General features: G+C 40.7%; 1 protein-coding gene across 3 annotated transcripts in view; it reads right to left on the bottom strand.

Moving 5' to 3' along the window:
• LOC147418692 (inactive purple acid phosphatase-like protein) overlaps positions 1-5,408 on the bottom strand; it is a 31,168-nt gene extending 25,760 nt beyond the window's left edge. For 2 of the 3 annotated variants that reach the window (XM_086506059.1, XM_086506060.1), the window contains exons 1-5: positions 5,066-5,408; positions 4,548-4,639; positions 4,284-4,477; positions 4,047-4,086; positions 3,809-3,890 (exon numbers count right to left, since the gene is read on the bottom strand). In XM_086506059.1, coding sequence (XP_086362185.1) covers positions 3,809-3,890; positions 4,047-4,086; positions 4,284-4,477; positions 4,548-4,639; positions 5,066-5,259 — 602 coding nt within the window. In that variant the 5' untranslated portion in view covers positions 5,260-5,408. The remainder of the gene's footprint in view (positions 1-3,808; positions 3,891-4,046; positions 4,087-4,283; positions 4,478-4,547; positions 4,640-5,065) is intronic. The other variant, XM_086506061.1, reaches the window with a different exon arrangement.
• Positions 5,409-12,514: the final 7,106 nt, after the last annotated feature.

Raw genomic sequence — 12,514 nt, 5'->3', positions numbered from 1 at the left:
TTCCCTGCATTCACAGCGCGTAAGAAGTATGCGCCAAGACAAGACGACACAAGAATATTAATAATGTGCCGTCTACGAACATCACTCCAGCCATCTGATATGATGGTGCACCTAAACTGCTCACAACCTGCCTCGACCGGGACCAAGCCTTCTGCTCATCAAGCATTGTAGTGCGCATCTTCCTATACTCCATCCCTGACCATGAATTTGTGTGGCCAACATCAGCTATAGCCCGGACCATCCTCTTCCACTGCTCAGTCCTCAAAACATTGAAGGAGATGTTGCACTCAATGAGAGTGCGAGCAATCTCCATCTAAGCAACCTTTTGACACTCCTTCACTCAAGAAAGAGAGTTCACACGTGAAGACAAGGTGGGTTGCCTACGTGCATCCATATATCACCTTCATCCTCCTCCTGCACAACTCGAGCCCTCTTTCTACTAGAACCAGCAGTGGGCTGCTCCTCTTGAACATCGGAAGATGACCACCAAAATCTCCAATGAGAGCATCATGAAGAGCATCCTGTGTGTGTTGTCAACCTGTAATTTTTTTTGGTGTTGGTACTGCAATCAGCTTGTCCCTAATATCCTGTGGTACCTTTTTGCACCCTTCACAATTATTGGAGTGCCAATGCCTGTCAGGTGCTTGATGACACGAGAAATTGTATTCGTGAAAATTGCAATACTTGCATTGCCATCGTCGAGTGCTGGAACCCGCTTGCCTTGGAGTGTTGATAATGCGGATGACATTGGTATGCTCCTTCCAGTACGGGTTGCATGGCTTAGGCATGATGATTCTGTCGCAAGCAGCAAGACAAGACACGAGAGAGAGAGAGAGAGAGAGAGAGAGAGAGAGAATTTACATGCGCACCTATCTCTGCAACCTGCAATTCCTGTACAGTGCAGAGTTTATGCACCTGGTGTTCAAACGTCTTCAAATTGTGGCCTAAAAACTGCTCGCCTAAGTCTAGCGAAACCCTCAGCCATGCTCCAAGTCGGCCAATTCTTTTTTTTTTATGAAAGAGCACCATACAGATCGTTCCATACAGTATGGATCCATACAGAACGGACGTACGGGATCCAACCTTGATTCTACGATGTACTAGCCGGTGTCAATATCCCTCCTATCTGGCTGGTCTCGTCTCTGCCTTATCTCTAGATGGGAGAACACTGGGATTTGTCTCTAAGTGTGTCTCCTGGTGTGTGTGAGCCTCTCTCTCTACAATTTCAACCCTTGACAAGTTTGGACAGCTTGGTAGCGTGTTGGTTTCAAGTGTTCAGATCGTTTATTTTGAAAAAGGCGCCAACCTTTGGGGCCTACACAGTGTCCGTTTTCGTGTGCGCAATGACAATCTAGTTTTGGACGCATCTGTGTTCTCTCTTCTTCTCAATCCTCTCTGTGAAATTAACAAGTAAATGAATTAGTACCGCCTTCTACTATGTACTGGCCGGTGTCAGTATCCCTCCTATCAGGATAAGAAGGGAGCCAAGGTTGTGATACGGAAAGGTGGGATGCTTCGCGCGAGTTTGGGGCTGATGGGACAACGTAAGAAAGAAGGGCAGAAGGGTGGCAGAGAAAAGCACTGAAAAAAGGAGAATTTAGGAAGCTAATAGATTGTTTTGATAATAAACAGCCGCATATATTTGAGAAAAGTGGGAGAGGGTGATGAAAATAGACCCCCCACTGCTTGATATGACTATGGAAGGCTTCAAAATACAAAAAATCTGGGTTTTCAACCCCCTAATTGTCAAAAGTATCATTTTGGTCAAAGTGTAGCGGGATGGCACCGCGTGCTAACTGAAGAGAACAGACTGAAGAGACTTTTAGGCATTTCAAAACAACTGAACTAAAAGAAAAACTTCACACGAGACACAAAGTTACGTAGTTCCATTCCCAGAGTGCACTGGCCCCAAACTGTGGTGCCCCTTTCCGTATTTCTTCAACATGGTACGACACGTACGGCTCTTTTCCGCATCTCCTGCGGGTAGAATGCTAGAGAGCAAGCCCTTAATACATATTTAAAGGCCCTTGGCCATCCAAAAGCAGTTTGGCCCCAAACTGTGGTGCCCCTTTCGGTATTTCTTCAACGTGGTATGACACGTACAGCTCTTTTCCGCATCTCCTACGGGTAGAATGCCAGAGAGCATTCTATATACCTAGATGAATCCAGGATAGGCCCAGATTCACCCTTAAAAGGAAAGTGCAAGGTACAGACCCATGGTAGTCAGCCACAAGACGATATAACCATCAGCTCCATCATGCATAGTATTGACTAAATACCACGACATCCCCACTAACGTAGTCAATGCCCAGTAGTGAGTGTAGAACTAGGTACTAACATATGCTCCCAAACACAACACACACCACACACACACACACACACATGAGCATACATCAACTGTAGCTTGGTAAATCCTTCTGCTTCTACTTCTGCTAGGGTTTCGGCCCATCGGTCAAGATCTACAGGTTGGCTAGGGTTAGGGCTAGGGAGTCCTAACCCTTTGGGTCTTCGGTGGCTTGACACGAAAGTAGTTTGTGACATCCCCCCTTCTTGAAAGAAGGGTAATTGTCCACAGTTATATTTGCAAAACAACTTAAGTTAGGTCAAAAAAATATCCGAGATCATTCCAAGGGTCTTTCAGTTTTCCATATCGCAGCTCTTGATATTTTGGCGTAGCAAAATTAGCCATCACACCCAAACCGTGATGACGTGTAACAAGTGTCTCGATGCACTAAAGGTACATACCCAGGCAATCTCACCCAAGTAGGATGGCACACCACGATGCAACACAGATGCTTACATATGCATGTTACAAGACATAGAAACATAAAGTCGCCAAACAAGAGTAAATACTTCTCAGACTATATCCAATTTTCTTTTCAATACTCTTCCCGCAAATAACCAACAAAGTGTGGGCCATGAGTAAAGCACCACTTTTGAATCATTGAATACTCCTCCCGCAAATAACCAAGAAGGTTCGGGCAATGAGATACTCACGTTTGTGAATGCACCCTAAGCAAAGGCCATGTGGTGGATCTGACTTGCACCCCCACGCAATCTTGATAGCTAAAAGAGACGTTTTATCTAATTCACTGACAAGCTCCTCCTATTGATGTTCCTCTCCTTTGGCAACTACAACTGCCCTTAAGTTCCACAGCCTTCACATGGAGTAATGGTTTCGAAAAATCAGCAGTCAAAAAAGGAATTTCTTTCAAAGGAAAACTTTTTCTTTAATCATCCTTCTTATGCTCAACATAATTGTATCGGAAAATTATACCTGGGTTGCCAAATACTGTTTACAAACCCAAAGGTCAAGCACCGATGGCAGTATCATTTAACCATTTTTATTACCGGCCTCCAATGTCATCAGGTATCAACCTCATTGCGGCTCGCTTATTTAGAGCCTGTATGCTTTTTATATCAACTTCACACCTTGAGGCTTGATCACTTCAGTAGGATTGCCATACGCCAATAGTAGCTCTTTTTTCTTTCTCTCAATGGGTAGCTTTCACGACCATTTGTGTTCCTATATTTTGAAGCGAAAGGAAAACGCAAAGTTCCCAAAATTCCCATGCATACTCTGACTGCATATTCAAGTCATGTCATCATAGTTATAGAAAAGAAGAAACGGGAACGAGAACGGAAACAAAAATGGTAAAAATCTGGAGTTTCGGGTAACTATGCATGTCACGTATATTGCCACAAATATTAACTCGATTCCTAATGAGTTGACCTCATTCAACACTTTATGCCAAGAGTTTGTATAAAAACCAGCTATCAAATATGATATTAATGTAAGCAAACAGACCTCCATTCATCTTGGCGCAAAACCTCTTGCCATGTTTCCCACCAAGAATCACCTTGAGCATTCTTTCCCGACTTTTCGGCACCTACACATGCCAAGAGCAAGACTAGAGCAAACATATACAAGTTTCTCCAACCAATAACCACGACTCCAAGAATTGACCAAGCATTTGCTTCGTGTTCCCAAACATGTAATAACACCAACAGTTATGTCCCAACTTTCCTACATAAAACTCACATACCTAACTCTTTGTACCCAGTCCAGTCACTTTTCTCCCACCACTGCCAATCACAAATAAGTTGCCACTTTTCATGAGACAAGTTAAAAGTCTATGTATACAGTTTTTTAAGTCAAAACAGAACTTGTGCTTAGGCTCAAAAAGTCCGTCATCCATAGGGCTATTTCCAAAACACATGAGTTTTCCCATTTGGACAGACAATCAGCAATTAGAGTAGTAACAGCTCAAAAAATGACATACAGCCTCTTTCCATTCAGACAAGCCATCAGAACTGCGCCCACCCATGACTGTCCATCGACACCGGTAACCATTTTCTCCCAAGTCATCACCACTCTCTCTATACCAAGTACTTCCGTCTTCATTCACGCCCGACTCATTCACTTTTTCGTTTTTCAAATTTATTCCCCATTCTTTTTCACTTGCAATGCCAGTATCTGAAACAAAAAGTGAAAAACTAAATAAGATTCTGACAGAAGTAGATTTTGAAGCGCTTATCATTGCTACCTCGTTTAGGAGGAGTATCTCTGGATTGTGGCACGCAAAATCTTTGCGTTTGCCGAGGTACAAAATCCACATTGTCAGATGTTCTCCATGGCCTAAATGAAGAGCAAAAAATTCAAAAGGTGTGACTACAATTTCAGACATGACTGCGACCAAAAGCAAGAGATTCTGACGCATGTGGGTATGTGTGTGTGCATGCACTACACTGCATGCATGCATGCAAGCGACGTTATATGATCCTCAGCCATAAATACACATGACTACACAAAATAAAAGCTAAAGACATTAGAAAATCAAGATAAAAACTGAGTAAAATTGCATTAAATTTCAGTCCCCTGTGCATTCAAACCTAGCTTGTACAAGATTATACCATTTACAGAATTTTTGATAAAGTTCATACGACTCTTAAAAGCCAATACTCTTAGGATGATGTTTGAGTCTGTCATAAAATGACTTAAAGAACCAAACTTTCAATTAATTAGTCGGTGTTTTCTTGCTCCGGGAAGGAAGTTGATGCACACCTGGGTGATGATAAAGGAAGCGATTGAATGGCATTCACTTGAAGCACCTGCTTTCGCCTACTCCACAATTTCTTGATCCCTTTGATAGCTTGCCGTGGCAAGAGCAAGTAGCTCTTCTGTGGGTGCTCAAAGGAGGCATCAACAAACGAGGGATTTCCTTGAGATGGGCTCTTGAAGCTCATGCTCCCCGCCATGGAGCAAGCTTGAACTGATCATGAGACAAACAGCGAAAAGCGAACGCAAAAAGCAAAAAGCCAAAAAGGTGGAGGGGAAGCAGCAGCCAAACGCAAAAGGGCAGGACGAGGGAGCAAGCAAGCAGCTAAAACTCTGCAGAAGAGGGCATAAATAGGGCAAAAGTTGCAGATGAGCAAAAAAGAGAGCAACTGTTTAACGACCTGGAGTGTGTATGTGAGCACCGCCCATGGGCAGCAGACTGAGCTTGCCAGCTTGGTTCGACACGTGGACAGAGGAGATTGGCGCAGTCGAGCTGACATGGCAAGTAGCAGATCCACGTGGCAGGAGGCTAGGGGAGCGGATGCCTGCTGTGCTCTCCCCAGCCCTGCAAGAGGGGAAGAGATCTTCCCTAATTTCTTGGGTCCCTTTGTGGATAAAACTTCACTTCACTGGGGTTTAAGCCCACACTAGAGGGTCCCGTGGCCGGACAAGGCAGCGACAATCCTCCCTAGCCACTTCCTACTCGTTCCCACGAGGAGACAACATAAGATTTTATTGTTGTATGAACAATCCATATCAACAACAATAAAATCTTGTGGGAACAAGTAATTACTGGTGCAAGAGAGAGAATTTTAGGGAAAGGAGGAAGAGGGAGGAATTACTTTTAGGGGAAAACAAGGAATAGAGAGAAGTATGTATCTACGTTTTGGGTTCATTTCTTTTCATAGAATCTAGCAATATGCTTAAGGGGTAGGGAATGATCCATCATTGACCATTCCCCATAATCATTACGACCCCATGGTGATCGATGGAAGCCGAGAGCCACGGCGGGTGCAATGAATATCGAGGAATGGTCACTGATGGACCATTCCCGTCCGTAAGTGTTGCTGGGAGGGGGGTTAGGTACAAAGTTGCACAAAGTCGTTCAGCTACAGAGATTTCACTGGCCTAGGTGCTGCTTGTTCCGTGTGTTGAGTTGTCGCATACTAATTGCATGCTACTATGAGCTACCGTGAGCATTCCGCCCACTGACCTATCAAATGTTGCTTGAAATTTCCATTTGCTGATGTGGTATGCAATCTTTTGTGTTCCGTTTTGAGCATTCAATCTGCTGACGTGGCGTCCATCCAGGGCCTGCAAAACTGCATTCTGCAGGAAAAAGGACAGTAAATGTACGACTTAGATTTGTTGCCCCCCGACCAGCGACCTTGACGGAAACAACAACCAAATATCACAGTTTCAGGCTATTAATCCTCTTTTGAAGAGAATTATCTATCAACATTCTAGACTATTTTCCAATTGAACTAGAGTTCACAGCTCTCAAAATTTGGAGTGGTGAACAAGCTTTGATTGTAATTAAGGGCATAATGAATTGAAAATCCGATCTTGAAGCACTTAAAGTGTACGTGTATACTTGTCATTGTAAAATTTGCTCGCATTATGATACGAAGGCTCTATGAGTCTAGACTCTACAATGAAATTTTTAGAGCTTTTTTGTTATGTACATGAATCCTTCTACATCAATTGTTTTAATATTGTTTACATAAAAAGAAACAATCCTATTTGGCTCCAATCCCCCGTGTGTGTGTGTGTGTGTGTGTGTGTGTGTGTACACACATATATATACATATATAGAATCTTTATTACATATCCCCTAAATTGCTTCCTTGGTGTCCACTGTGGAGTAAAAGAGGACAGCAACAAAGCCCACACTCGCACTCACGCATTCGGGTTGTCATGGAGTCGTTCTATGGTAATCCCTTCACCTTCATGCCTTTCATGCGTGCTATGCAATGCCTGCACTATGAAAAACAAGTAAAGTGCGACATTCTCCCCCACTGCCTACCCTCATCTTATCGAGTGCCCCTTACCAATGGCTCTTGTTGTCCTCCTCTCCTCCCCTCCCCCTCCCGCTCCTATTGTGTGCGTCCTGCCAAAGCTTGTTGTCCACATCATCCCACACTAGAGGTCGTTGTCCACCACTTCACAGCACCTTTTAGTTTCCCTACCCTTGCTCCCTATCTGCCAATATCCTTTCCAATCGTTTGCATTGAATCTTGCTAGGATTTGCCTTAATAAAGCAGCTCAAAAATTAAAAGGTATTTCTAATGGCTTCAAAAAAAATAAAAGGTATTCCTAATTCAAAGATTCCTTCAATAACAACAAAAATGGTGTGCAATATAGTCTCTAGCATGTATGTAGCCATGGACAATGACTAAGCACAAAGATTTGCAATAGTATTAGCTATAAAAGAAGGATCCATATATCTTTTGACTTTCCACTTTTCATGTGTCTTTTCCCCTTCATTTATGCACTTAATATGTTTTGAGAGTTTTTTTTTTCTCAGATATTACGGAGACCTGATTGTTTGATTGTTGATTCTCATTAAAAAGAAATGGGTTCACCTACTTTCTTAGCACACTTAGGGTCTATTCTACAAAAAAAACCCATTAATTTTGATGATTCAATTCCTTTTGGAATCTTCGAACTTGAAGGAAAATCCATTGGAGCAAATTCTTGTGCGGACAATCGGCAACCACCTCCCTCTTGGGCTTGGTGCCATCTTCATCTACCTACACACAGAGAGGCATATCTGCGTGCACTTAGCATGCGCGCGCACACACGTGCACACGTGCACAGACACACACACACACACACAGAGCAACCCATCGCCAGGTCGATCTCCTATCCCCCTCCTCTCATGCATGCTTCCCTGTAGACAAACAACACACAAATAGAGAGAGGCGGTGGTTTGCCTTGCAAAACAATGACACAGAAAGGGAGAGATATTGCTCTGCACTCAGACCTTGGCTTGCAGAGAAATGAAAGACAGAGAGATGTGCTTTTCCATGTACAATAGTGAGATACAAAAAGAGAGAGATGGTGCAGCTACATCGGGGGCCTATCATGTAGAGGGAGAGAGCGAGACACGATGTGGCTGCACTTGAGCCTTGCGCCACAAAAAAACACAAAATAGAAGCGACATATGCAACGTGTTAAAATGATCTCTTGGCAACACACTGTGTATCTCTCTCCTCTATGTGTGCTTCCCTGAGACTCTCACTTTGAGGCTCAAAGATGAAATCTCTCTTAGATTCCATCTAATAAACCTCAAAAAACGTTTTGGACACTTTGGCCAACTTGAATAATGTATACTATATGCCAATATTATTTGGCTGTCTAAAACAAACCTTGGTGACAGGGGAGTAGACATACATTTGACATTGATTGAATTTTTTTAAAAAAAATAATATGTAAAAGAGTCCTTTCATTTAAGAGCTTCTCACGGATCCATTTCATTAAATTGTTTAATTGGCTTTCTAAAACAAGCCTTCAACAAGAAAGGAGTTAGGCATACATTTGACATACATTTGACAGGGATTCAAATTTTCTTTGATATTTTAATTTGTAAAGGAGTCCTACATGAGTCCATTTCATCAAATTGTTTTAGAATGCCAATGTGACGTTTCACCTTGTTTTGGCTTTTTTTTTTTTTGCTTTCTAAAAGAAGCCTCATAGTTGAGTTGGGTTAAGCATATTTTCAATGTTTTCATTGATGATTTCGACTTACTTTAAATGTTATTTTAATTTTAAAATATTATTTCATTTTCATTTCATATTGTGACATGTCTTGATTTTTCTTACATTCTATTGTTTTAGAATGTTAAAGTGTTTTAATTTCCCATTTCATTTCACAACTAGGGTTAGAAAAATACATTTTTCTTAGGCGAAGAAAATAAGGGCAAAGTTGAAATTCTACATGTTTTTAGGTCAAAATTTGAAGCTTTTGCCGGTATTTACACTAAAACTTGTGTAAATTTGGCGGGTTTTTTCAAGGTAAGCTCAAAATCTAACCGAGATTTTATGATTTTAGTCGATTAAAATACATTGTATCTCGGTTTTTCTCTAAGAGTATTCACAGCCTCACATGGCTTGACTTTTCTTACATTCTATAACTTAATTCTAGTCAATATGAAAGTCTCTTTTATTAAGCGCCCGTCGGCTGAGTTTCCACCCCACAAAGAAGCGAACCAAAAATACTAGCATAAATTTAAAATTTGTAATATTTTTTGAATTATTTTCTCACATATTTCACCAATTTTTCTTTCCTTGACCATGGTTTGCAACCAACTCGTCTCGATTTTCAACCGGCTCAAGGCTAAGCTGAGGCAATCTTTTCTCGACCACTGATTCTACTTAAACTCAACCAAATGATTTTATCACATTCTCATCGTTTTAGAAATCCACCTTGATTTTTTCACTTATTTTTCTTTAGCCATCCGAAGCTTCGTCTCGACTAGTTTTATGGGATTGCGTCCACTCACCTACACCCACATGTCTCCAAGGGTTGAACCATAATGGGTATGCTTCAAGCCCCGCAGCTTTACCACTAGGCCAACACGCCTTGAGACCTTGTTTTGGCTTTTTAGTGAAGAAGGGAGTTAAGTGTACATTTGTCATCCACCAATTTTTTTAAAAATATTTTGATACATAAAAGAGTCCTTCAAATAAAAGGTTTCAAAGGTCCATTTCATTAAATTATTATATGGGTTAAAAAAGAGTCCTTGCGATGGAGTCTTGCTCCTCTGCGCACTCTATTTGTCGATAGCAACAACATCTCCACGTCGGGTTGGGGGGCCTTTTTGGTGGAATAGCTAGGGGTTACGGATGGGTGCAGGTTGGGCCTTGGGCACACTGTGGGCACAGGGACTGTTGGGAGGGTGTCGATTTTGTGTTCAAGGCAAGAGAGCTCCGAGGATGGGGCTTTCAACTGCCTCACCTCAATTTGGTGGTGAGCAAGGCTCAGCACTGTGAATTTCTAAGCTCGGGCATGGCGGCTACCCCTCTTACGGAGGAAACACTTGCGCTGGCCTTTCTTTGTTCTGGTTTCGTGCGACTCGGATGTGTCTCTTGGTGTCGGATGACGATGGTAGTACTGGTTGCGACTGATTCAACAGGGCTCGTATGGTGTTGGTTTGGTGGATCTATGACGCATGGTTCATGAAGGCTCATTGCATGTGGGCCTAGGTATTGCATGTTGATGGATGCAGCTTTGGTGGAGCTTTCTTGTCGGCCTTGAATGTTTTTGCACTCGTCTTCGCTTGGATCTTTCGACATGGAGGGCGTCCTATGAGACAGAGGCTCCTTCCATGGTGGCACCGAAAGTCTTTCTCCGATGGAGTGGGCTCCCCTACTAGCCTGTGTATTTGGGGATGGTTTAGGGTTTTTCAAAAAATAAAATAAAAAATGATATGGGCTTTCCAAAACAAGCTTTAGAGAAGAAGGGAGTTAAACATACATTTCAAACTATTTTCTTTGATATTTTAGTTTGCAAAAGAGTAGTTTCATTTAAGAGCCTCACACGGTGCATTTCATTAAATTGCTTTAGAATGCCAATTGTGACTTTGCGCCTTTTTTTTTATGCATGCAACTTTGTTTAGAGTGACAAATTTAAGAATATGATCCCACAATTTGCATTCATGGTGAACTATCATAATGGTGTATACAAGAAAATATGATATGCAATTTTACCCGTGTGAATTGTTGATTACTTCTCGTAGGTTTTAAATGCATTGTGAGAACGGAACCATGCTAGCACCTTTTCGAGTTGGATTTGTTCTTTCTATATATGAAGCCCTTTGCATCCATTGTCCTAATATTATTTGCATCTACATGAAACCAGGTGAAGAGTCACAAAGGTCTCCTAAGTTAAGAGGGGGATAAGATTTATGGAAAGTAAGTTTAAATACGTGGCTATGATTATGTGAAAATTTTATTGTGTTTTAATATAAAATTATATTATCCATTATACATATATAATCATAAATGGTTTATATATTAGAAAAGGTCCCACTTAAATAATAAGGTGAAAGATGTACATTGCACATTATAATTTGAAAACAAAATAAAGTGAGAAAATAAAAATAAAAATATACATTGTATTATTCATTATACATACACAAACTAGATTCACAAGAGTCAGCAACAAAAACCTCGTAATCTTTCTTCCATCTCTCTCTTCTTTCACAAGGGACGGAGGTAGCTCTATCAAATTTATAATGTACGATTTTGACGTCCAATGAGTTGTAGTGTAATGGTAATGTTGTCGAGTATGTAGCTATTGGATTCAATCCAATCACACCGATCCTTGTTTCGTGCTGAAAACTGGACATAGGACGATTTTGACGTCCAATGAGTTGTAGTGTAATGGTAGTGTTGTCGAGTATGTAGCTATTGGATTCAATCCAATCACACCGATCTTTGTTTCGTGCTGAAAACTGGACATAGGACTGCCCTTCCCGGGGGGGGGGGGGAAGGCTTGCTAAAATTTTTGGGGTTCCAGAGAAGTGCAATTTCCTTTTGTGCCAATGGACAACCTCCACGGTGAATGTACATTCCTTTTTTAATGTGTTTCATTGGCTCTCGCGAACCCAACCATAATCTCAAATGGTTTATATATTAAAAAAGGTTTCACTTAAATAATAAGGTGAAAGGTGCACATTACACATTATTATTTGAAAATAAAATAAAATAAATAAAATAAAATAAAAAACATATTAAAAACTAAAACAAAAGAACATATTAATTCTTTCATTAAAAAGATAGATTTAATAAGTTATAGAATAATAAATCAATTTAATAATTTAATAAAATGAATCTTTGTGAAGTCTTTAAATAAAAGTACTCTTTACAAGTGAGTATAAATAAATAAATAAATATATATATATATTGATTAGATACTTCACATTATGGATCAAACTCTTATAAATACTTTTTAATCCTTTGTCATGGAAAAAGACTATGGATCAAATTCCTATTCTTTAATCCTTTGTTCTTTGAAGTCTTTTTCAGCATGCAAAAAAAAATGAAAGAAGCTTTGGGAAATAGCGTTTGAAAGAAAATGCTTTCTTTCTTTTCAATTTTTAAAGGGACACATGGCAAGGAAACCTATTTGAACGACCTTCACCCATATAGATACTAAGGCTTTTAGCAAGCCAAAAGACACCTTAAATGTTGAACTAGGCATAGAGGTACCTCGCTTGATATATAGGGTGTGCTATATTCCAATATCTTTTAATGCGTGAAACAATTTTTAGTATAACAAGTGTGTGAATTATAAATCCACAATTGCAAGTATGGTGAACTATAGCATAGCCCTACAACAATGGTGTATGCAAGAAAATGCATGAAGACAAAATGTTCTTTGGCAATTCTTTACTCGTAAAATGATTGGCCTAAACTGATGTTGTGGGAAGGGAACCATGTTTATTCCTC

This window comes from Adiantum capillus-veneris, chromosome 29 (genome assembly GCF_014529385.1).
Source record: "Adiantum capillus-veneris isolate H3 chromosome 29, ASM1452938v2, whole genome shotgun sequence".
NCBI lineage: Eukaryota > Viridiplantae > Streptophyta > Polypodiopsida > Polypodiales > Pteridaceae > Adiantum > Adiantum capillus-veneris.
This window is presented reverse-complemented; position numbering and strand designations above follow the sequence as displayed.